General features: G+C 42.0%; 1 protein-coding gene across 1 annotated transcript in view; it reads left to right on the top strand.

Moving 5' to 3' along the window:
* LOC138762456 (contactin-associated protein-like 5) overlaps window positions 1-26,086 on the top strand; it is a 762,501-nt gene that overhangs the window by 237,055 nt on the left and 499,360 nt on the right. Inside the window, exon 9 of the mRNA XM_069936213.1 lies at window positions 7,029-7,229. Coding sequence (XP_069792314.1) covers window positions 7,029-7,229 — 201 coding nt within the window. The remainder of the gene's footprint in view (window positions 1-7,028; window positions 7,230-26,086) is intronic.

Raw genomic sequence — 26,086 nt, 5'->3', positions numbered from 1 at the left:
GGGAAATGATGCTGGTGAATATGAGTCTCTTTCTCTGGCACTTAGTACAATTACAAAGAGCTAATTTAAGGACTTATTACAGGAATGATGAACTGTAATATTCTGTGAATTAATATCCTTGCCCTGACCTCGCTGCCATTGTTAGACCTGAGCCACCAATACTATGCCAGAGTCTTGTTTCATGATAGATCAATGTAAAAAATAACAGAAATGCTGGAGGAACTCAGCCAGTCTCACAGCGTCCATAAGAGGTAAAGATGTATTACCAACATTTCGGGCCTGAGCTTTACCGTCAAGGTATAAGCAAAAAGCATGCAGAAGTCTGAATTAAAGACTGGGGAGAGAAAGGGTAAAGAATGGGAGGGGAAAGAGTCCAGACCAACAGATAATAAGAGGAAGAGTGAGAATTGATTTTGGTTCTGTGAAAGGAGACAAAGGGAAAGGGAAAAAGAGAGAGAACTGGAGGAAAGAAGATATGGGGCCTAAGATGGAGGGGGGGAAGGGGAGGGGAGGTTTAATGGAAACCAGAGAAGTCAATGCTAATGCAATCCAGTTGGAAGGTACCCAGATGCAGTATAAGGTGGTGTTCTTCCAATTTGCAGGCGGTCTCAGTCTGTCAGCATGAGGCCATGGACACACATGTCGGCAAGGGAATGGGACAGGGAATTGGAATGGGTTGCCACTGGGAGATTCATGCTATTTGCGACAGGCAGAGCTGAGGTGCTTAACGAATCGATCTTCCAGTCTGCGCCTTGTCTGTCTGATGTAGAGGAAACCACAACAGGACCATGGATGCAGCAGATGACTCCTGCAGATTCACAAGTGAAGTGTTCTGTTTGAGGCTCCGAATAGTGGTGAGGGATGAGGTGTGGGTACAAGAGGAGTATCTCCTGCAGTCGATGCCAAGGGAATGATTGGATGGGAGGGAGAAGTGGACAAGAGAGTTGTGGAGGGACAGTCCCTGCGGAAGGCAATGAGAGGAGGAGAGGAGAATATGTGTCTAGTGATGGATTCACATAGAAGGTGGCAGAAATGGCAGAGGACATAAATTCTGGTGAGGTGATAGGTGAGGTCAAGGGGAACCCTGTCCTTGTTGCACGTGGTGTTGGAGGGAGCCAGGACAGATGTGTGGATTATGGAGGATATGCAGGTGAAGGCTGAGTTCATAATGGTAGAGGGAAAGCCACTTTGTTTGAAGTAGGAGGACATCTCTGATTATCTGGTATTCAAGACCTTGTCCTCAGAATAGATGTGACAGAGATGGAAGAATTGAGAAAAATAAATGAAATATTTACAGGGGACAGGGTGTGAAGAAGTAGCTATGGGAGTTAGTGGATTTGTAGAAGAATTCTGTTGAGAGTTTGTCTCCCAAGATGGAGACAGAGAGATCAAGAAAAAGGAGAGTGTTGCAAGAAATTAATTGAAGACAGGGTGCAAGTTGGTAGCAAAGTGGATAAAGTTGACAAGTTCATTGAGGATGCATGAGGCAGCAACAAAGGAGTTGTCGATGTAGCAGAGTAAGAGTTGAGGAACCTTGCCTTTGGAAGCTTTTAGCCTTCCATTCTTCCCCCTTTCTCTCCCCAGTCTTTAGTCAGATACATGGCAGCTTTTTGCTTATACCTTGAAGAAGTCAAGTCAGATTTATTGTCATCTCATTTTACAAGTACAACCCAACAAAACAGCGTTCTCCAGTCCTCGGTGCAAACCAGGCAGAAATACAACCTGACATAATACACATACAGACAAACAATACATATGCAGGACAAGTATTCAGATTAATCAAATAAATAACGAAATAAATAGATTGAATATAAAAGCCTGAGAGAAGGGCTCAGGCTCAAAACGTCAGTAATACATCTTTGCCTCCTAAGGAGGCTGCGAGATCTGCGGAGTTCTTCCAGCATTTCTGTGTGTTTTTACTACAATTACTATGTCCGCCGACTTTCATGTTTCACTCCATGGTAGATCAATGACTGTTAGTGCTGAATGCAGTGTTTTTGGAGGCTGGATAGAGGAATAATGTGTTCAGTTTCCTTTATTAGGAGAATGAGAAAGGTTTCACCTCCATGATTTAAGTGTTTACAGGTAGAATTTTGAAGAAAAAGTAATGGGGTGTGGAATTGAAATGGTTGGCCACTGGGAGGTCCCTATTATAGCAATGGGCAGAGCCAAGTTGCTCAACAAAATGATGTCCCAGTCTGTCCAATGTAGAGGGGTCCACAATGGGAGCACTGAATACCAGTAGATGACCCCTGGACATTCACAAGTGAAGTGTTGCTTCACTTTGAAGGACTATATGGGTCCCCAAGTGGTGGTGGTGGAGGAGATGTGGGTGCAAGTAGAGCATTCGCTGTGGTCACCATTTCAAATCCACACTTTAGTCCCACACCAGCATGTCTGTCAATAGCCCTAAACACAACCCAACCAAGGCCACCCGCAAATTGGAGGAGCTGCTCCTGCTAGTCCATCTTGGCACTTCCCAACCAGATGGCATTATCATTGACTTCTCCAGTTTCTGTTAGGCCCCTCCCCTGTCTCTCTTGCTCTTCCTATCTCTCTGCCTCCTTTCCTCCAACTCCCCACCCCTGTGCCTCTCCATTCAGAGAACTATCCCCTCCCCCATCACTTTTCAGCTTCTTTTTCTCTTCTGCCCTCCAACCCATATCTACCTATGACCTCTTGCCTGCTCTTCTAGGACCTGTGCTCCTCCCCCTGCCCCTTCTTCCCTACTCCTCCCTCCTTTTATTCAGTCACCTGCTTGTTTTCTGCTCACACCTTGATGAAGTGTTAAGGTCCAAAATGTTGATTCTGTTATCTGTGTTTCCAATGAACATTGTGTAACTGGCTAAGTTTTTCCAGCATGTTTAAGTTTTGCACACTACAATCACAACATCTGTAGACTTTCTCTTTAATTTGATGAATATCTCCTCTCTTAATTATCGCCTCACTCTTCAGAAACAGTTCAACATGTCTATGTTTTACTTTGCCAAAATTATTTCAGATTTCTTTCTTGCTCCCTTGATTATGTAATGGCAGCAGATAGAAACTGTCCTTGTGCTGCTGAGTGCTTGTCATGAGGCTCCTGTTCCTTTTTCCCAGTGGTAGCAGAGTGAAGAGGGCATAGCCTGGGTGGTGCTGTGGGTGGGGGGGGGGTCTTTGAGGATAGAGGTAGCTTTATTAAGACACTGCCTCATGTAGATGTCCTTGATGGAGTGAAGTCTGGTGCCTGGGATGTTGCAGGCCAAGTTAACAACACTCTGGATTTTTTTTTCTTGTACTGAGATTTGGCACCTCCATACCAGAAAGTGATACAACCAGCCAGAATGCTCTCCACGGTTCACCTGTAGAAATTTTCAAGAGTCTTTGGTGTTATATCGAATTTCTGCAGACATCTCACAAAGTATAACCTCTGGTGAGCCATCTTGTGATTGCATCAACATGGAGGCCCCAGGACAGATCCTCTGAGATGTTGACACCCAGAAATTTGAAGTTCTTAACCCTTTCCACTACTGAGCCCTTGATGAGGATGGGTTGTGTTCCCCTGACTTCCTCCTGAAGTCCATAATCATCTTGAATTTGCAAACATTGAGCACAAGGTTGTTGTCACACCTTCCTCATTGCCATTTGTGATTCTGCTGACAACTGTGGTGTCATCAGCAAATTTGCAGATATGGATTAAAATTGTGCCTGGCCACACAGTGGGTTTATAATGAGTAGAGCAGTGGACTAAGCACCATTCTTGGGGTGTCCCTGTGTTAATAATCAGTGATGGGGAGACATTGTTTCCAATTTGTACTGACTGTGGTCTTCCCATTGGAAAATCAAGGATCCAGTTGCAGAGTGGGACACAGAGGACTAGAGTTTGTAGCTTCTTGACCAGCACTGAGGGAATAATGGTATTGAAGGCTGGGCTGTAGTCTATGAAGAGCAGCTGTATATATGCGTTACTATTTTCTAGGAGATCTAGAGCTGAGGGGAGGGCCAGCAATATTGCATCTGCTGTGGAACGATTGTGATAATGGACAAATTAATGATAATTTCCATGAGAATCTCTTGCTTCCAAAGAACGGTGCAACTTCAGGCATTCTTCTAGATCAAGTTCATTTTTCATCCAATTATACCAGTACAACCTGTTGAAATAGCGTTCTCAGGTCCATGGTGCAGAACAGTGCAAAACACACGAGTAGACATAACATACATACAGATATACAATACATATGCATAGGATATAATGTATGTACATACATTAAATTAATTATTATTAATAAATATTTGAGTCACAGAGAGTTGTTTTAGAAGTCATTCAACTGTCTCACTGCCCATGGGAAGAAGCTATTCCTCACCCTGGTGGTTTCAGTTCTGATACTTCTGCATCTTTTTTCTCAATGGGAGTGGCTGAAAGATGCTGTTTTCAGGCTGGTTGGAGACTCCCTGATTTTGGAAAAATATTTGAACAAATATACCGGTAAATCACAACAATGCAGGGGAGGGAGACCCCAGTGATCCTCTCTGCCACTTTTATGGTCCTGTGGATTGACCTCCAATCTGATACTCTGCAACAATTGTACAACAGCACTGCAGCCATCCAAGACTCTCTTGATAGAGCTCCTGTAGAAATTTGACAGAAATGTGGCCAGTAGCCTTCCTTATCTCAGCCTTCCAAGGAAGTGTAACCGCTAAGCTAAACATGCAAAAGAACACGTGAACATATCAAGCATCTAAAGACAGGAAAATCTTTTAATGAAGCTTACTGAAGGATGTAAATTGACCATCAGTCTTACTTCAACAACTGCATCTCAATTACATCATAACAAGTTGCTTAATTGGCAAAAGCAAAGTTTCAGATTGTCAGTATAGAAAGCAAAATTAATGGCAGTAAGACATCTATAAGCCTCATTTGCTAAGTTGGGTTTATAGTTGTATCTCTAAAGCAACCATCCAGATCTCTTGATGATCAATCAGTAACATAATAATTTACATTTACCAAACTCTATTTATTCATTTTTTCCTCCTTAATTTGGCTGTAATACAATCAATTATAGGAAATAAAGATCAGTTATTAACGTACTGGAGACAGGTCATTCTTGTAACCTATTTTTTTCATCAATTTTTATTTACTTTTTTTGAGATATGACATTGCATTTATTGCCCATCTGAGATCATATTTCAGTCTTCAGATTTATTGTCGGTGATATTGAATCTTCTTGAGCTAGTGCCTGACATAGAAGTCCGGAATGAATGGAAGGTCAGAGGCTGTGATGGACCTGGGTAGATTTGATACCTTCTTCAGCTTTATGCATTTCTGGGCACTTGTATTACCAAACCAGGCTGTGATTAACCAGTCAGTATATTTTCCACAGTGCATTTGTAGAAGTTTGATGGAGAATCTGAAAACAAGCCATATCTCCCATCACTCCTTCGAAAGTAGAGACACTCATGTGCAATCTTCATGGTGGCCTCAATGTACTGGCTCCTGAAACAGTCTTCAGAAAAATGGAGTCCCAGGAATTTTGTTCTCAGACTTTCCCATCAATGCAGAGAGGTACATGATTCCTTGGCCTCTCCTTCAAAATTCAAGAATCACCTCCTTGGTTTTGGTGAGATTGAGAGCAAGATTGAAATCACCAAATCAGGATGTTGTGTTCAATGTTAAAAGAAATTATTCCTTGCTAGATGCATCCTCCCCTCTTTTACCCTCGCCACTTTCCACAGGAACCACTTCCTGCAAGATCCCACGTCCATTCATCCCTTGCCACTAACTGCTCCCTCTGTATCTATCCCTTGACCACAGGAAATGCTACATTTACTTCCACACCATTCAGAGCCCCATAAGATTCTTCCAACTGAAGCAACACTTCACTTATGAATCTGCAGAAGTCATCCACTGCATCTGTGATCCTCTGGTGGTCTTCTCTATATTGGAGACTGGATGCTGACTGAGAGATCATTTTGTTGAGCACCAAAATTCCATCTGCTGCAATAATGGGGACCTCCCAGTGGTCATCCATTTCAATTCCGCACTACATTCCCACACTGATATGTTTGCCCATAGCCTCATGTACTGGTACCCGCAACTACCTAATATACTGTCTGGACACTTTCCAACCATTAACAACCTCAGCCATTTAATTCAGGTGCCTGCTGCTTTTTACCCATACCTTGAAGGAGAGGTCATTCCTGAAACATCATTTATATATATTTTTACATCTGCCTCCTTTGCTTCAGCTTCCCTCCCCCTTCCGTCTCAATTCAGGGAGCTACCCCCTCCTGCTATCCCCTCAGTTTTTTTCTCCTGCCCTCCAACCTCTTGACTGTGGACTGTGCATCCTCCCCTGCCCCTTCTTCCCTCCTCTCTGCCTCTCCCCCCACCTTTTTTATTCAAGTAGCTGTCTGGTTTTTGCCATGCTTTGACGAAGGGCTCAGCCCTGTAACGTTGAATATATCCCTAGGTGACCTGCTGAGGTTCTCCAGCACATTTGTGCATTGCACCACAATCAAAACATCTGCAGACGTTCCTGTTTAACACTAAATGAAATAATATTGGCTTTCCTGATCTTAAAGTTGAAATTAACCTGTGCTGTCAGCCAAAAGTGGAAAATAAAATTCACATATTAAAAAATGACAATTGTCTGATGTTTAGTATTTTAATTAAGTGAAGAAAATAACTTAATGTTAATAATATTTGCACAGTAGTTGTGGCCACATCAGTTTTTTGACCTGTATAAATAAAGCATCCCTCTCCACTTATTGATGATTGGTCCATCCTTCTCAAAATAGCTTCAATGTTATTTACCTTTTATGTGAGTAATATCTTCTGTCTTTGGGGTCAATGTGTTCGAATAGTAGCAATAGATGAGTTTAATATTCTGTCAAAGAGATGGAAAGGTTGTGAAGAGCACAGAATCAGCATTTTATTTCATAGGCTCTGAACTATATGACAAGTTACTGGTTATACAGTGCAAGATCATAGTAGGTGGTTCTTTTGCCTGGTGAGTTTTTTTTTAATATATTATTTTATGTTTTGACAGAAGACAAGACGTGGACAGTGGTTCAGCACAACAACACAGAGCTAACCAAAGTCCAGGGTTCCAGTTCGAGCAAACCTCAACTTGTACACCTGAGCTACACTGCCAATCGTGAACAACTTCAAGCTATGATTAACAACATGGATTACTGTGAGCAGGAAGTGTCCTACCACTGCAGAAGGTCACGCCTTTTAAATACACCAGGTAAGTACAAGTCTCAAGCATGTCTTTAGCCTCACAGATGTGATTTATAAAGCTTGTGATGAGATTTTGATCCAAATAAGTTTTAACTGTATGATGGGATCTGTAGCAATCATTTCTCAGTTACTACACACAGATAAGTACGATCGCCAGTTCAATGTATTGAATAGAAAGATCATAACATGGAAGAGCAAAATTAGGCTATACAGCCCATTGCATCTGCTCCATGGTTCGAGTCATGGCTATTATGTTTTTTCTCTCATCTCCATTTTCATGTCTTCTTGCCATAACCTTTGGTACTTTTGCTATTAAAGCATCTATCAATCTCCACTTTAAATACCCACTTGGCCTCTACAGACATGCATGGCAACAAATTCCAGAGATTTATCACCTTCTGGCTGGACAATTTTCTCCTCATCTCTGTTTTGAAGGCATGTCCTTTTATTCTGAATCTGTCCCCTCTAGTCCTAGACATCTTTTCTACATCCGCTCTATCTATTTCATTTAAATCAATAGGATTTAATGAGATTTCCCCCCCCCCCACCCTTTATCCTTGTAAACTCCAGCAAGTACTGCCCCAGAACCTTCAAATGCTCCTCATCCATTAATCCTCTCATCCCCAGAATAATTCTTGTAAACCTCTGGACCCGCTTGAACACCACCACATCCTTCTTTCGATATGGTGCTCACAATACTCCAAATGCAGACTGAGCAAAGCCTTAAAATTCTATCCTTGCTTTTACATTCTAGTCCTCTTGAAATGAATGTTAACATTGCCTTTGCCTTCGTTAGGTAGGGATATAGTTTCAATCTCAGCTGCTGGCATTAAATGTGCAATATTACTTCAGCTGCATGTAGTCTTTTTATTTGAAAATTGAAAAATATTATTTCAATCAATGGAGTTAATATTCAGAATGCAAGTGCAACATACCACACATAATTGTCATCACAAATTATTAATGATACATTGTGCTTTGTAGAACACAAGGAGTGGATTAAAGGGGAAGGCAGGGTTTAGATTTTGTTGAGCGCTGTCACTCTGTAGTGTATGCTCCAATGAAAGTAGAATCTTGAAGATTAAGAGTGAATCAGTGTGGTCTTATTTATCAAATTGATACCCACCCACCCCACTCCCACCACCACCCAATGGAAGATTCTAACAAAATCTTGAAAATCATCTTGAAAATCCTTGTGCAAAGAATCATAGAACGTTGTTAAAAACACAAAAATGCTGGAGGAGAGTCTGTAGGAAATAAAGATATATAACAAATGTTTCAGGCTTGAGCATCAAGATGTGAGCAAAATGCAGGCACATAGCTGAATAAAAAGACTGGGATCCCCAGCTGCGTGATCTGCTGAGTTCTCTCCAGCATTTTGTACTTTTACAACAATCACAGCATCCACAGACTTTGGTGTTTCAATCATAGAACTTTGGTGCTTTCTCAAACAGATGTGTCATAGGTAAAGGTCACTGTTGAGAATCATTGTTATTTTAAGGATTGCATTTTTAAGGATTGTGTCATACGACTAGCAACTTTCAGTTGCAAATTTGATTGGTGTGGATCTTGCTCATTGCTGTTTCTGTGGAGAAAAAAGATACAGTAAGTCACCCTAAGAAAGACAATCTATACTTGTATTAAGGAAAACAGTTTTGTTTATGCCTGTAACAGTAATGATTCCAATTTTTTTGGTATTGCACAGTCAATTTGTTTACATTTCTCGCTTTTCTTGTCTACCAGTATATCGAATTTCTGCCTGGTCCACAGGAAAAAGAATCTCTGAACTTTGAAATTTTAATTGCCAATGAAAATATAGGATAAATATGTATTTGAAGGACATGGAGATAAACACATGATGAAGTCAACATATGGCTGAAATTGAATTACCTTGCAGTTGATTTATATTTGTTGATGTGAGTTGGATGTGGTAAAGAAAGATGAATACATCTATTATCCACCATTTGTGGTGAGACCTTTCCTTTTAGATTTGGAATACAGATCTTTATTGATATCACCTGTGACCTGAAATTGTTATTCCAAGTGTCCTCTTATATACATTACAGATTCCATTAGGAGACTGAGTAACTTTCTCTGCTCTGAACCCTTTACTTTGAATGAAGTATTTCAGCATTTTGAATTTTATACCTGAATAGTTATGTCTATGAATCGCCCACCTAGCACTATTATGCCAGAATTACTTTGTTTTCGAAACAAAGCATAAGCTTAGTCTTGATTTTTTGTCAGAGACTTGCAAAAAAGCCATTGAAAACTCTTAACAAATTAAGCATGACAAAATCTTTGATCCAAAGTGATCTGATGTTAAAGGGTCTAAATAAATGCAAATTAGTGTTTCATGACTACATCTTCAATTCAAAGTGAAGAAAAGATCACTATATCTGTATGAATCATTCCATTTTAAGCATCAAATGCCTGCCTTGGCTGGCGTCTACGCCTTTGCACTATACACTGTAACAACTAGAAGAACTAGAATTGCATTTTACCCTGTTCAATATATTTAGGATCTTCAGACTACTCCAGAAATGGAGACATTCAAATTTAATTTAGTTTTTCTTAAATTTGGAGTTACAACATATCAAGGGGTTCTTCTAGCCCACAAGCCTGTGCCACCCAAATGCACCCATGTGACCAATTAATCTCCTTACTCTGAACATTGTTGGAATGTGGGGGGTGGGGTGGGGGGGGGCGAAGAGGGAACTGAAGCACCCGGAAGAAATCCATGCAGAAATGGGGAGAATGTACAAGCTCCTTGCAGACAGAGCCAGATTCAAACTCTTGTCGCTGGTGCTGTAAAAGCATTGTGTGAACCACTGCACCCACTATCCACCCTCTGCACTAACCCTGCCAACCTGTGGAAAGAGAAACAGTTAACATTTCCAGAACAGGACCTTTGGGTCTGATGCAGGGTCCCAGGTCTGAAACATTGATTGGTTCTCCTTTAATAGATGCTGTCCAACCCATCAGAAGGGTTCTCACATTTTTTTTTTAACTTTAATTGTTAATGACTTGGTCTGGACCTGAGGGCAAGTCTATGCACTATTAATCCATATCTGTGAGTCATTCAAATTTGTCTTCGAACATGTGCCAATTAATTATTCTCACTTTAACTATTCTCACAAGTTCTCACCATCTTCAAGTAATGTACAGAATATATATTAGATTTGAAAAGAAGTTGCACCACATTTCCTATTTGTTTTGGTGAATTCCTTTTATGTTAGCCAATATTACCTTCAGTGGATGATGTGATTTACAAATGTAAGTAAATCTTTCTTCTGGCTCTTCTGAGATTGGTCTGGTCCCACCCAAGTGTGGTAAATCTCATCAGGGTTGACAAAGCTGCATGCCGTGAATGCTTTTAAAATCTTCTTACAATTATCACAAATAAAATGGTGTAAATAAAAGCATAGCAAATAATACAACAAATTGTATCTCAAAAACTAAGATAAACTAAGTATTTAAAAGCATGAAGGATACAGATGAAGTGAATAGTCACACATTTTTTCTTCTGCCAAGATGTTCTACAATTAAAGGTTTAAAGTGATAGATTTAAAGGGATCTAATGTTCTCTCTCTCTCTCTCTCTCTCTCTCTCTCTCTCTCTCTGTGTTTAAAATGCGGTTAACTGGGTAATTTCCATGTTTAGCGCCACATTTACGCAACAGTTTGAACCCAACCTGCCTCAGGTAGTCAGTGTACCCAGTTAAACTTACTTCGGTCTCATCCACGGCCGGTTTGAAAAAGAAAGTGGTCAACCCGCTTATTCTGGTGATATCAGCGCTTGTGTGCATTTGTCACTGAGCAGCCAGCATTTTAACATCGGCAGCACTTCCAAAGAGTGCATGATGCATCTTTGCAGGGGTAGGATCCCCCTTAAATTGCCGGGTTGGTGATTTAATGGGTAGATCCCCCTGCGATTTGAAAGGTACTTCTGAAAGAGGGCTACCCAGGTGCTGAAATTTGAAAGGATCTCTCTCTCTCTCTCTCTCTCTCTCTCTCTCTCTCTCTCTCTCTCTCTCTCTCTCTCTCTCTCCCTCCCCCCCCACCTTTTCCCTCTGTTCTCCTTTCACTGAGCCAAAATCAATTATCACCTCTCTTCATATAATTTCTAATTAGCACCTTTTGTTGGTCTGGACTCCTCTCCCTCCCATTCTTCAGTCTTTATTCTCACACCTTATTGTTCTTTGCTTATTTCTTGAAGAAGGGATCAGATCTGAAATGTCCGTAATATACCTTTCCCTCCTACGGACACTGCGAGACAGGCTGAGTTCTTCCCGCATTAGTGTATTTTTTTAACCACAATCACAGTATCTGCAGACTTTCATGTTTCACACTATATAAACAATAGGCCCTTTCATGCAATGAAAAAGTGCATCTGTAAAGGCAGAGTTTCTCCACCCTTACATCAGGGGGCTTACCTTTATGAGTACGCCATGGCCAGCTCCAAGGTGCTGACTGCAATCCCTCTCGGGGAAGGATCATTGGTGGAGCACTGCGCTCCACCGCGTCCCATGAATGTACAGCCGCTACAAGCAGCTGGCTAGGGGTGGGCTGATGATATTGCGATGACGCTGTCGGCCTGTGACCCATCTCCCCTCTCTCTTCCACCCATTCACCCCTCTCCCTCTGTGACTCCCTCAAGGCAGGGACACCCAGGAGGAGACATCAGGTTAGGGGGCGGCCGGCGGGGTGCATCAGGGGGTAGCTGTCAGGGTGGGGGCCACCAGAGTAAGAGCCATCAGATTACGGGGGTAGTGGCCAATGGAAGTCATCAGGTCGGGGTGGCTGGTGCTGGCTGTGACAGACCCGCCGGCCACTCTGACACCTCACCAGCAGCTCAAAACGCGGCAGATCAATGGCCGTCTTCCCTTCCCATAATTCCCCACACAGCTGGACCCATTCTGGGAAACACAGAGCGGTTCCAGCTGTGTGGAGGATTATGGGTAGTGAAGACAGCTATTGCACTGCCGTGCATTTATGCTGGGCAATATCACAGCCCCATTTGCCCCACCTCCATCGGCTCCAACGGGCGCTATAAGATTTTGCTCAACTTGAATGCGATGCGAGAGCAGCCTATTAGGGCTGCTCCATGAAAGGTAAGTTTATATTTTTACCTCAGTGTTTATAGCAGTCCTCCAGATGGAAGCTTGGCAAGAAAGAGCCTAATGGTTGTTTTACCCTTAAAAGATGACACATTCTGTATGACACTTATTGAAGAGTGTGATGCTGTGATCACAGATTTTTTCATGATAAACTCTTCAAATGGCATCTGAAGTTGCTTGGTTACCTGTAATTATGTGTTTTACAATAACTATAGCCTCCAGTGTAATGATATAGATCTCAGATTCATGTTTCTCACTAATTTCATTCTTATGCTGTTCTCTTGAATTTATTTTGCAAGACGTGCACAAATAACCTTCAGGCTTCCTGTTATATATTGTTTATAATTTCAGAAGAGATGATACAGTTCTTGCAGCCATGGCTCCCCATCAACATAGTAAGGGTGGGCGTATTCCATCAATTGTTGCTTCATTTCACCACTACTGGGTGGTCAGCATAGTATGATTTGGTTAATAGATTGCAAACTTCTTGTTGAACGATGGTCCATGATTTGTCTCACTTATTGTGGAACATCAAAGAATGCAATGATTGTTCTTTGAGACAATAGCTTTCATGAAAGTATCATTGATTATTCTGGCAAAGAGGATTCTGCAATAATCAGAAGCAAATGGTACCAGGAATATAGCTTTGCAAAACAATCACTTTCACAAACCCATTGCCCTTTGACTTAATGCTAATATTTATATTGATCCTTACATATTTAAGAAGTGAGACATTTATTATTATTGTGTTCACCCAAGCAATGCTTTTCCTGTAAACCATGTTAATTCCCTTAACTTTTATGATTATTCAGTAACCTTGAGCAATGTTTATATGTCTTGTGACTGACTTTTGAGTGAGACATATCCGAGGTAGAATTTCTGTATCAACTTCCACTGAACTCACCAATGTTGGTGATTAATTCCTTGCTGATGGATTTAAATGAAAGGTTATTTTCTAATGTTTATTTTATCTTGTGATCTCTCTACATTGACAATGTTATTCTCTGACAGTTGCCAAGTAGAGCATCTTGGGCAATTTGACATACTTCTTGAAGCCTTTTGTTACCATTGGTTTCATATGCATCCTTCACTAGTCTGCATTCACTTGAAGTGGAAGATGTAAATCGCTCCTATGAGGCTGGAGAAATGTAGCTGGGTGACAGGAGAGGGAAAAGGATAGGCAGGCAGTGCAGGGTACCCTGTGTCCACTCCACTCAGCAACATCTACCCCTTTGGATTCTGCTGAGGATGATGACCCATCTGGACCAGACAGCAGCCAGACCAATAGCACAGTAGTTGGCTCTGAACCTCAGAAGGAAAGGGTAAAGTCAGATAAAGCCATAGTCATATGAGACTCGATTAGTCAGGGGAACAGATCAGAGATTCTGCAGCTGCAACAGAGAGTCCAGTTGCCTCCCGGCTGCTTGGGATCAGGATGTCTCTGAATGGGAACAGAATATTGTTAATGGGGAGGGGTGTTCGTGGTACATATTGGTACTAGTGTCATAGGGTGGAGCGTAGTAGAGGTCCTGCAAAGTAAATTTAAGGAGTTAGGAAAAAGGTTGAAGAGGAGGACCTCCAAGGTAGTAATCTCTGGATTACTCCCAGTGCCATATTCAAGGAAAGGTCAGAACAGGAAGTTAGTGCAGACAAATGTGTGACTGAAGATATGGTGCAGGGTTTCAAGTTCATTGATCATTAGAATCTTTCTGTGGAAGGGGTGGCCTTTGCAAGTGGGGCAGGTTGCACCTGAACGAGAGGGGAACCAATATCTGCAGGGAGGTTTCCTAATGCTGTTGGATGGTGAGGTGGGGAGGAAGGGGGTGGGGTGCTAAACTAGATTCGCAAGGTGGTGGGAACCAAAGTCAAGAGGCAGAAGAAGTGGTGCACATGCAGGCACAGCTGCTAGGGAGTTTGTGTGGAGGAACAGGCACAAAGGGAAAAATTCCAGCCATGGGAGTAAATTGCAATGCAACAAGAATACCAAGTGAAAAAAAGGTAACAAATACAGGGCAAAAAAAATTGTATTTCATTGCATGCAGCATAAGAAATAAAGTAGATGACCTTGAGTATAGCTACATATTGGCAGGTATGATGTTGTGGCCATCACAGAGTCATGGCTAAAGGATAGATGTCATTGGAAGCTTAAAGATGAAGGATTCACATGTATCAAAAAGATCAACATTAAATCACTTCAAAAAGGTGACATGGGAGCAGAAGACATTGAGTTATTGTGGGTTGGGTAAAGATAAAAATACACTGTTTTATACAGACCTCCAAACAGTAGCTGCAATGTAGACAACAAATTACATTGTTGGAAATGGAAAAGGTGCATCAGAAAGGCAATATTACGATAGACATGGGGGATTTTAACATGCAATTAGATTGGGAAAATTAGGTTGGGACTTGATCCCAAAAGAGAAAATTTGTAGAAAGCCTATGAGATGGTGTTTTAGAGAAGATTATTGATGAGCCCACTTGGGGATTGAGTGTTGTGTAATGCACCAGAGGTGATTAGAGTTTTTGCAAGAAATGAGGAAGGCACAGAAAGACATATATATCAAACAGAGGAAATATTCAAATGGAAAAATGTTAGAACTATGCCTGACAGGGGAAGATAAAGCCAACATAAATGCAAAAGAGAGGGCAAACAAAGAAGCAAAAAATAGTGGGAATATGGGAGGATTGAGAAGTTTTAAAAAATTTACAGAAGTTTTAAAAAAAATCATAAGGAGGGATAAGATGAAGTGACAAATTAGGATACCAAATAATATCAAAGCGTATATGAAAAATGTCTTCTATAAAGAGAAAAATCAAGTTGAGAGTAGATAGAAGACTATTGGTAAATGACGCTGGAGAAATAATAATGGGAGGGAGAAATAATAATGGGAGAGAAGGAGATGGCAGAGGAGCAAAATTAGTAGTTTGCATCAGTCTTAACTGTGGAAGACGTTAGCAGTGTGCTGAATGGCAAAGGGTATCAGGGAAGGGACTATTTCAAGAGGGAAGGTACCCAGAAAGCTGAATGGCCTCAGGGAGGAAGTCTCCTTGACTAGATGGATTGCACTTTTGGGTTTTAATGGAGTAATAGTAGAGATTGTGGAAGGATTGGTGATGATCTTTCAGGTATCAACAGATTTTGGCATGGTCTCAGAGGATTGGAAAAATGTAAATGTCACACCTACTATTCCAGAAGGGATAGAGGCAGCAGAAACAAAGCTATAGACCAATCAGCCTGATGTCAGTAGTTGGAATGGTGTTCGAGTTGATTGTCAAGTATGAAGTTACGGCGTACTTAGAAGCACAATACAAGATAGGCCAAAGCCACAATGGCTTCCTTAAGGGGAAATCCCATTACAAACCCATTAAAAATTCTTTCAAGAAGTGATAAGCATGTTAGATAAGGGAGATGCAGTGGGTTTTGTGTATTTGGATTTTCATAAGGCCTTTGACAAGTTGCTGCACATGAAGTCAGTAAACAAGTTAAGAGCCCATGGTAAAATAGGAAACATACTAGTGTGGGTAGAACATTGGCTGATTAGCAGAAAGCATAGAAATGGAGTACTGGAATCCTATTCTGGTTTGATGCCAGTTGCTAGTGACATTCCACAGGGGTCAGTGTTGGGGCCACTTCTTTTTATGTTGTATATTAATGATTTGCATAATGGAATGAATGGCTTTATGGTCAAGTTTGCAGATGATATGAAGGTAGCTAGAGAAGCAGGTTCATGTTGTGGAAACAAAGAGGCTGCAAAAGGACAGACAAAAACAATGTCAGAAAGTGTACATCATGCTCTTTGATGGAAAGAATAAATGGGCAGACTATTCTCTAATTGAGGAAAAAAACTGAAAATACCCAGAAGCAATGGGACCTGAAAGTCTTCATGCATGTTAAACTGAAGATAAACTTGCACATTGAGTCAGTCGTGAAGAAAGCAAATACTATGCTTGCATTTATGTCAAGAGAAATATAAGGAGGGATGTGATGGTGAAGCTTTTTGAGACACTAGTGAGACATCACTTGGACTATGGTGACCAGTTTTGGGTTCCTAATTTAAGAAAGGATGTGTTGATGTTGGTAAAGGTTCAGAGGAAGTTCACAAGGATGATTCTGGGAATAAAAGGGTTATCACAAGGTGTATTTGACAGCTCTTGGCCTGTATTCATTGAATCATAGAAGAATGAGGGTGGATCTCATTGAAACATTTCAAATTTAAAAAGTGTGGACAGAGCAGATGTAGAAAGATTGTTTCCTTGGTAGAAGCATCAAGGACAAAAGGATTCAACGACAGGATTGAAGGGTGTCCACTTAGAATAGAGGTGCGGAAGAATTTATTCAGCCAGATGGTAGTGAATCGATGGAACTTGTTGCCATGGGCAGTTGTGAACACCAGGTCATTGGATGTATTTAAGACAACGATTGATAGATCCTTGATTAGCCAAGGAAACAAAGGTTATGGGGAGCGAACTGGGCACTGGGGGTGAGTGGCAAATGGATCAGCTGATAATGAAATGGTGGAGTAGACTCAATGGGCTGAATAGCTTATTTCTGCTCCTCTCTCATTTTCTTATTTTTAAATATTGTCCATGACTTGTGTTATTATTGATAATTTGTTTCCTGCATTTTATACTGAGCAAATTTGAAGTCCTCGGTGTGATGTAGCCATGAGTAACAGATGATTATACTTAGTAAATATCCTGTAATTTTTCACCACCAAGTGATTAACTAATGTCATTTGTGATTTCAAATCTTTTTAACCTCCCTTCAATTAGTGCAAACCTGCATTTCTTAGTGGAATAAAATGAAGATAATTCAGAATGCAATTGGATGGGCAGTTAGTTGGGTATGACTGCTATGAACAAGAGAATGCATAAAGTTTATTGTTTTATGCATGAGTACAAGGCTGACGTGCAATGAAAGTCTTACTTGCTCTACCTTTCCAGGTACATAAAACACATAACATTTTACAACACCCAAGAAGAAAAGGAGATTCTGTTTATTGCCATATACATTGTACAATCCACCTAAACTCTTATGTACTGGTTGAACATGAAAAAAGTGACAATAATATACCTTTATTTTTTTGAAATTTTTATTTAAGAATTTTACAAAACCAAAAAAAAATACCGAATCAACTCTAAAACTACTCTCTAGTACCCCTCACCAACCCACCACCCTCTATCCCACCCCCTAAAACCCTCGCCCATACGGAGCTCATTTTAAAAAAAAACAATAATATCAGGTAATAACAGGTTGTTGTCTGGTGTGCCACCTTTTAAATCTTTCATCACAAGTAAAAAAAAATTACTTAACATCCAAACCCATACATTCCAAATACAAACTCCACATTTTAACAAAAAAATAATTATTCCACAAATTTTACGTTATTTTTTCCAAATAAATACATGATTGAATTTCGTTATGGCATCTTTGTATACTCAGTTCAACATCATTTTTCCAAGTAACAGTTATACATTTTCTAGCTACAGCCAATCCTAAATATATAAATTCAATTTGAGATTGCTCCAGTTGTAAACCTGTCATTAGTGCATTCATATATCCAAATAAACATACCCATGGATGAACATATAATTCTATTTTGAATAAATCTCGCAAAAATTTAATTACTTTTTCCCAAAAGGATTTAAACTTTGTACATTCCCATACTGAATATAAAAAAGGACCTGTCTACCCACCACATCAATAATATAGACCATAATATACCTTAAATTAAAATACATTGCAGAGTAGCGACTGAATTGAGTGGAATGCGATGGGGAAGACATCTTGCTAGCGCAAGTCTGGAAGGCCTTTTTGCTTCAGGACAAGTTTGACAGCCTTCCAGATCATGGTGTTCTCTTTTGCAACCTGCCCTTTCGCCCGGGGTTTGTAACTGGTAGTTCTGCTGGATGCAGTGCCCCTCACCAGTAGGTACTGACGCAGCTCATTGCTCATGAAGGCTGAGCACCGGTCACTATGAATATAGCTGGGATAACCAAACAGAGTGAAACTAGAGTCTAGGGCCCTCATAACGAATGAGGCGAACGTGTCTGGACACAGGATGGTGAACGGGAAGCGGGAGTACTCATCGATGACCGAGAGAAAGTAGATATTCCATTCATGGAGGGGAGAGGTCCCTTAAAATTGAGTCGTTTGAAGGCTCTGGATGATTTAATCAAGTGCGCTTTTGCAGGGCAATTAAAGTGTGGCTTACACTCAGCACAGACCTGGCATGACCTGGTCATTTCCCTGATGTCTTCTTTTGAGTAAGGCAAATTGCAGGACTTGACAAAATGAGCCATGAGGGTGACCCCTGGATGGCAGAGCTCATAGTGTATGGTCCTCATTTGTGTGTGGAAGCGCAGTATCCCATGGACAAAGCATCTGGAGGGACGTTAAGGGCCATGGCCGGTAGGTGATGTCAAAACTATAGGTGGAGAGTTCGATCCTCCACCTAGCAATTTTGTCATTCTTGATTTTGCTCCTCTTAGCGTTGCTGAACATGAATGCAACAGACCACTGGTCTGTGAAGAGCGTAATTCTTCTACCAGCCAGGTAATGACTCCATTGCCTTATGGCTTCTACATTGGCCTGAGCCTCCCTTTCCACAGATGGGTTCTGGAGGTCATGCACTTGAAGCATGCATGAGAAAAAGGCAACTGCCTGGCCGCCTGATTGAGAGTAGCGGCCAGGGCTATGACTGAAGCATCACTTTCCACTTGGAATAGTACATTCTCGTTTATCGCATTCATGGCAGCTTTTGCAATGTAACTTCAGAGGTAATTAAAAGCTGTCTGAGCTTTGACCGAAAGGAGGAAAGTAGTGGCCTTTAAGAGGGGACGAATCTTGTTGGCATATTGAGGGACCCACTGGGTGTAATGTGAGAAAAACCCCATGCATCTCCTCAAAACCTTTGTGGTTCTGGGGAGGGGAAGCTCTTTCAGGGGGAGCATCCTATCAGGGTTGGGGCCAATGACGCCATTCTCCATCACGTAGCCAAGGATAGCCAGTCGTGTAGACCTGAAAACACACTTGTCAGAATTGTAAGTGAGATTCAGGGCTCTCGATGCTTGGAGAAAACTCTGAAGACTGGTATCATGGTCTTCCACAGTGTGGCCACAGATGGTGACATTGTTGAGATAGGGGAATGTAGCCTTCAACCCGTACTCGTCCACCATCCTGTCCATCTGCCACTGAAAAATAGACACCCCATTGGTAATACTGAAAGGGACCCTCCAGAACTGATAGAGTTGACCGTTAGCCTCAAATGCCATGTACGGGCAGTCCTTGGAACAAATTGGCAGCTGGTGGTAGGCAGCTATCTGGGTTTAGACCCGATACTGCGCGATATTGTTCACCATATCCGAAATGCGAGGGAGGGGGTATGCGTCCAGGAGTGTTTATCTGTTAATTGTTTGGCTATAGTCAATCACTAATCTGGACTTGTTTTCCCCCTTTACTACCACCACTTGCACTCTCCATGGGCTGGTGCTGGGCTTGATGATCCCCTCCTCCAGCAGGCGCTCAGTCTCCATCTTAATAAATTCACTGTCTGCTGCGCTGTACCTCCTGCTCTTGATGGCTTACAGTCGGCAGACAGGTTTGGGAATGGGAAGGAGGGGGAGTCGATGTTCAGTGTGGAGAGGCTGCAAGTGGGTCCTGGTTTTGAGGGCCCTCCGTTCTGAACCGTTACTGGGGGACGGGGACCAGTAAACTCCAAGATCACACTTTTGAGGTGACACAGCAAATCCAGACCCATTAATGCTGGAGCACACAATTCATCTAAAATGTACACGGAAAATTTACAAAATTCCCCCCACCCCTTCAAATGTTTCTGTACATGTGCCAAATGGGACTGGAAGACTAGGAAGTTTCAGTAAATAGACAGGTACAATTTTAAGTTATATTTTTGCACAGTCCGAGAGTCTATGAAACTTTTCATGGGACCTGTGTTAATCAGGCACTTGATTGAATGTCTGTTTACCTTCACCGCCACCATCGAGTTTCTGAACTGGTGAGGTCTATTCTGGTCGAGGACCAGCGATGCCAGGTTGCTGGAGATGCCATTTTCTTCCCTCGAGTGGCCCTCTCCATCCTGAGTCGACCTGTGCAGGTTAGATGGTGAAAACCTGTGGCATCACAAGATGGCCACCCTCCTTCATCTTCTGATGATGACGCTGAATTTAAAATCAGTCCGCTGCATGATGGCTGCCAAGCCTTTTCGCACCATGTCTGTAGGCACCAGATTGTGCAGTAGGCGATCTCAGGTGAGTCTGAGGCAGAAGGCTTGGGGCTGGATTCAGATCCAGGAGCAGTTCAGGCCATGAACTTCCCTGGACCTCCCTTCACACGTCAGATCCTCGCCCAACGTCCCTTCTGCCCACAGCTGGAGCATGGCAAGTCTTTGGCCAGGCAGCAGGCATAGGGGGACTGTCGCTTGCCACAGAAAAAGCACTCCTGGGCTCAGGAAGCGGTAAGCGTTAGAGCAGGGGCTGCCGTAGCAGGAGCAACTGGTCCTTGGAGGTCCTCACCCAAGAGCACAAGTTCGCTGGCCTTGAGTTCTTCGTTCTCGAGACTGGCCTGTTCCAGTGATTTGGCCAGCTCGACATGGCTAGTGATGTCCTTCCTTCCTGACTCGAGCAGTCACTGCCTCACGTACCTCGACTGGACCCCTATGATTACAGTGTCAATCAGGCACTTGATTGAATGTCTGTTTACCTTCACCGTCACCATCAAGTTGCTAGCTGGTGAGGTCTATTCTGTTCATCTTCACAGACGTGACCTGAAGTGGCCTCACACCTGCACTTCTTAGCCAGCATCCGCAGATCCAGCAGTTAGTCGTCAATCGACTCTTTGGGCCGTTGGCAGCGTAGGGTGAGCAGGTGTTTCGCTAGAACCTCATTTGGATCCTTCATGTAGCGGATCTTCAGCGCCTCAACGGCTGCCTCATACATCGGGCAGTCTCAGACGACTGGATACCCCTTCGTCCCTACCCTTGAGATGAGCGACGACCTCCGGAGCTTGTCTATATGGAAGATGTCCCTAGTCACATTCAGATAGGCCTGGAAGCAGTCTAGCCAATATGTGAACTCCTCAGCCACAATGGGGGTCTATTAACAGCATACTGGGCTTGAGTAATGGTTCCATTCTTGCTTGTAGCATAGATAAAAGCTCACACTCAAATGGAGGGAGAATAAATGCTTTTATTAGCTTACAACACAGGTAGGGTTAATGAACAGGTTCTGGATTTAGGCAGGAAACCAGGGTTATATACGGGCTCCCGGAGGAGGAGCCGAGAGGCGGGACCAGTCATTAGTACAGCACACTTCTAGTGAATCCCAGTTCACTACACCCACACCTTGATGAAGGGCTCAAGCCCGAAACATTGATGATGTATATTTAGCTTTACTACATAAAGGCACTGGTTGACCTGCTGAGTTTCTCCAGCATTTGTCTGTTTTTTCAATAATCTCCATGGACTTGTTGAAGATGAGAGCAAGATTGTTGTTCTGGCACCATCCAAACAGGTTCTCAATCTTCATCCTTAATTCTAACTAACCCATCATTTCTAGATATTTGGCCAACCACGGTGGTGGCATCAGCAAATTTTTAGATTGAGTTGGAGCCAAATTTGGCAATGCAGTCGAAATAGAAGATGGGACTAAGTGTGCAACCTTGGGTTGTCCCTGTGTTGATGTTAATCAATATAACATAATCATGTTTTATTCCTCCCCCAATCAATATCACTAAAAAAGATGAAATTATCATTTTTTTTGTGGGAGCATTCAAGGTTCAAGAATAGTTCCTTTCCAATAATTATCAGGCTCTTGAATATCCCTTTGTTACACGAACCAAGGGCTGATCCAACTCTACAAAACGATTGTCTACGCTATTATTGTAAAGTCACTTTTTTTCTTGCAATGGGATAAATGTGAATATTTATTATCTATCTTTTGTATTTATTGTCTCTTTTCAGTTCAGTTTATGTCTATTATGGTAGTCTATTTTTTTAAGAAGCATCTGTTCGGGTTATATGTAGACATACAGCACAGTAACAGGCCATTTTGGCCCACAAGTCTGGCTGCCCAATTTATACTCAATTACCCTGCACCCCTGTATGCTTCGAGCAGTGGGAGGAAACAGGAGGCTCCAGGAAAACCAACACAGACACTGGGAGACATGTGCAAACTCCTTGCAGACAGCGCGGGTTTGAACTCCAGTCCCAATCGCTGACGCTGTAAAGGGTAACGTTGACCACTAGGCCAACTGTACTGCCCTTTGCTATACTTTGTGAGGTGTTTGAGGAGATTCAGTGTGTCACCGAAAACGCAAAAATTCTGGCTGGTTGCATCACTGTCTGCAATGGGGATCCCAATACTTAGGACAAGAAAAATCTCCAGAGCATTGTTAACTCGACCTGTAAAATTGCAGGCAGCAGTCATTACTCCACTGAGGAGATCTAAAAGTGGCAGTGTCTTAAAAAACCAACCTCTATCCTCAATGACCCCCACCACCCAGGGTGTGCCATCTCCACTCTGCTACCATCAGGGAAAAAGGTACAGGAGCTTGAAGATGAGCACTCGGCAGCACAAGGACAGCTTCTTCCCACTGCCATCAGATTCTTGAATGATCAATGAACCAAAGACATTGTCTTACTTTGACCTTCTGTGCACTCTTCTTATAAATTATTGTAAGGTGGTTTATACGAATGTTTGCTCTATGATAAAGCTGCTGCAAAACAATGAATTTTGTGACTTGTTCATGACAATAAATTCAGATTCTGATTATAGTTCTTTTGCATATTTTACAATGAATATGACACCCTCGTTATTATCATTGCATAATAATAATAAACATTGATGACAATGTAAAAACTTGCATACCCATTAAAGCCCTTGGGGTTATCAAATTTAAATGTACAATGTTGTCTTCTTCTCTTGATTCTGCTTTATGATGTTAACCCTAACCCTAACCCTAACCCACATTTAACTCCCCCTGAAGTGAGTGGTTTGTTTGGCATCAAGAGTGAATCAGATGTGGCACAGTTAGTGGAGCGGTTATTGTGACCCTGTTACAGCGGCAGCAGCCCAGGTTCAAATCTGGTGCTGTCTATAATGAGTTGGTACATTCTCCTCACGACTGCGTGGGTTTCCTCCCACCTACCTAAATGTCCGGAGTTATTAGTTAATTGGGTGGCATGTGTTTCAATGGCTAGAATCAGCTACTACCATGTTGTAAATAAAATTTTTAAACTTTAAAGCAGACAAGGTAAAGGACACAGATTTCCTTCTCTGCAGGGCATTAGTGAACCAACCATATATTAAGACAAACTGGAATTTTCCTGGCTATTTATTCTAAATTTATTTAGTTAAACTCAATGGTTGCTATGATGGGACCTGAACTCTTATTTCAAATCAATATGCCGGGCCTCTAGACACTAGTCCAGTAATTTAGCCACATGCGACTCTTCCCCATACTCCCTCTGCACAGATTGATTTGCTGTGGCACTTACACTTAGCAATTGCTTCATTAGCAGGAAAGAGCTTGAAAAAGCTGCTATATGGATGTTTCACTGCTCATTCCTAGGTAGTGACAACCCCTTCTGAGCCACTTAGAAATTGCTGTAAAGGCAAATATTTATTGCAAATAGTTCACAAAAATCTATCCAACTAGATGCTTACTGCTTCCCATGAATGGCTCATTATTTTGTGCAACTGATCACAAGAGGGTAGGTGATACTGGCAAAAGTATTTTAATTAATCGCAATATGTCATTTTTTTATTGCAACTACTTTTTCAATAGATGCACAAAAAAAATACAGAATTTCAGACAGATTGTTGAGCCCACCCAAACGTGTGGCCTTTTTGCCAGAGTCGGTACCAGTAAAATTATTTTTGGGTGGAGAAAATAAAAGTTTGTTCCTGTTTGTTTGTATCTGGTCGAAATCATGCCAAGATTTTGGTCAGGATATCTTGACCCCTTCCTCAAAGTTTTTAAAAAAATAAATGGAATAATTATGCATCTTTGTCAGATGTCACAATAATCTGTCTCCCCGACAGCGTCTTGGCCAGTTAGAAACTATCGTGTGTCACATATTTGTTTGGGGTCAAAAATGTACAAAAATATTGTATCCATGACTTATTTCTTCAACATTTTTAAGAGGAAGCATGAGATAGATAATCTAACTGAGCCATTAGATGCCTGGAAGCAGTGGACACTTGTTTAAGAGCCCATGGCCTACATTTGTTTGCACTGAATCATGTATCCAATGGGTTTCTTCTTTAAACAATGAGAAAGTGGTCTTAGGAAATTTGGCTTGTCCCCAATCTCTCTTAACAAATTGTATCGATGCACCATACAAAGTATTGTGTCTGGATGCATCACAGTTTATTGCAGGAACTGCACTGCACAAGGGCCACAAGAAACTGCAGAGAGTTGTGATACAGTACAAGCCACCACAATAACCAACTTCCCATCCATTGTTACTGTCTATACCTCCTGCTGCCTCAGGAAAGCTGACAATATATTGAAGGATGCATTCCACCCTGGCCGTACTCTCTTCTCCCCTTCGGCATCAAGCAGAAGATACACGAGCTTGAAAAAATTAACAACCAAATTCAAGGACAATATCTTTCTTGCTGTTATTAAACTCCTAAATGGACCTCTCAATTGTAAAAGATTATGCCGCTGCATTATTTATCAGCAGTTTTTGCTACAATTTGTCCCTTAACCATTATACCCTGAACTTCTTGACTCTTTATAAACCTACATCACTTTAGCCTGCTGAATTTAGGTATAGTTGATGTCTCTGGATAGCACACAAAACAAAGCTTTTCACTGTACCTTGGTTGATATTCAATTCAATTTGTTCATGGCAAGAGTGATTGCTGTCTAATACCACCCTTGTGACTCTCCTAAACACATCTAAATTTTGCTGAAGGATTCATCAACAGTATTGAGACCCTACATTAGCAATTGGCTTAAGCCCAGGGGCACAGGCAATCTATAGTGTGAACAGGACACCCCACTCCTGTTCACACTATAGATTGCCAGATCCAGGTCCAGCAGTGTCATTAAGTTTGTAGATGACACAACAATGACAATGAGGCGCTCTACAGGGAAGAGAGGGAAAATCTCGGGAAGAGAGGGAAAATCTCGGGAAGTGAGGGAAAATCTCGGGAAGAGAGGGAAAATCTCGGAAAGAGAGGGAAATCTCGGGAAGTGATGTGAGTATCAACATGAATCTCAATGTGGGCAAGTCGAAGGAGATGATTGTGGACTTCAGGAGGATGAGGAATGACCTCCCTCCACTACAAATAAACAACTCTGTAATAGAGAGAGTGGAGAGCACCACGTTCCTTGGAGTTCACTTTACTCGTGACCTATTGTGGACAATCAGCAACTCCTCACTTATCAGGGAGGCACAACAGCATCTGAACTTCCTGAGAAGACTGAAGCGGCTGAGAGTAAAGTATGTTAACTTTCTATAGGAGCTTATTGTGAGCGTCTTGGCTGGCTGCAACACAGTGTGGAACAGTTGCTACATAGAAATGGATTGGAGATCAATCTAGAGGTCTATAAGAGTGGCAGAGAGGATCACTTTAGTCTCCCTTTCCCCCCTTCCCCCCCCCCCCCCATCGACATGATCTACTGGGATCATTGTCTGAAGAGGGTGCACAAAATTACTGAGGACCAATAATGCCTTGCACACAGCATCTTTCAGCTGCTCTCATCAGGGAAGGGA

The sequence above is a fragment of the Narcine bancroftii genome, chromosome 4 (assembly GCF_036971445.1).
Source record: "Narcine bancroftii isolate sNarBan1 chromosome 4, sNarBan1.hap1, whole genome shotgun sequence".
NCBI classification, from domain to species: domain Eukaryota; kingdom Metazoa; phylum Chordata; class Chondrichthyes; order Torpediniformes; family Narcinidae; genus Narcine; species Narcine bancroftii.
This window is presented reverse-complemented; position numbering and strand designations above follow the sequence as displayed.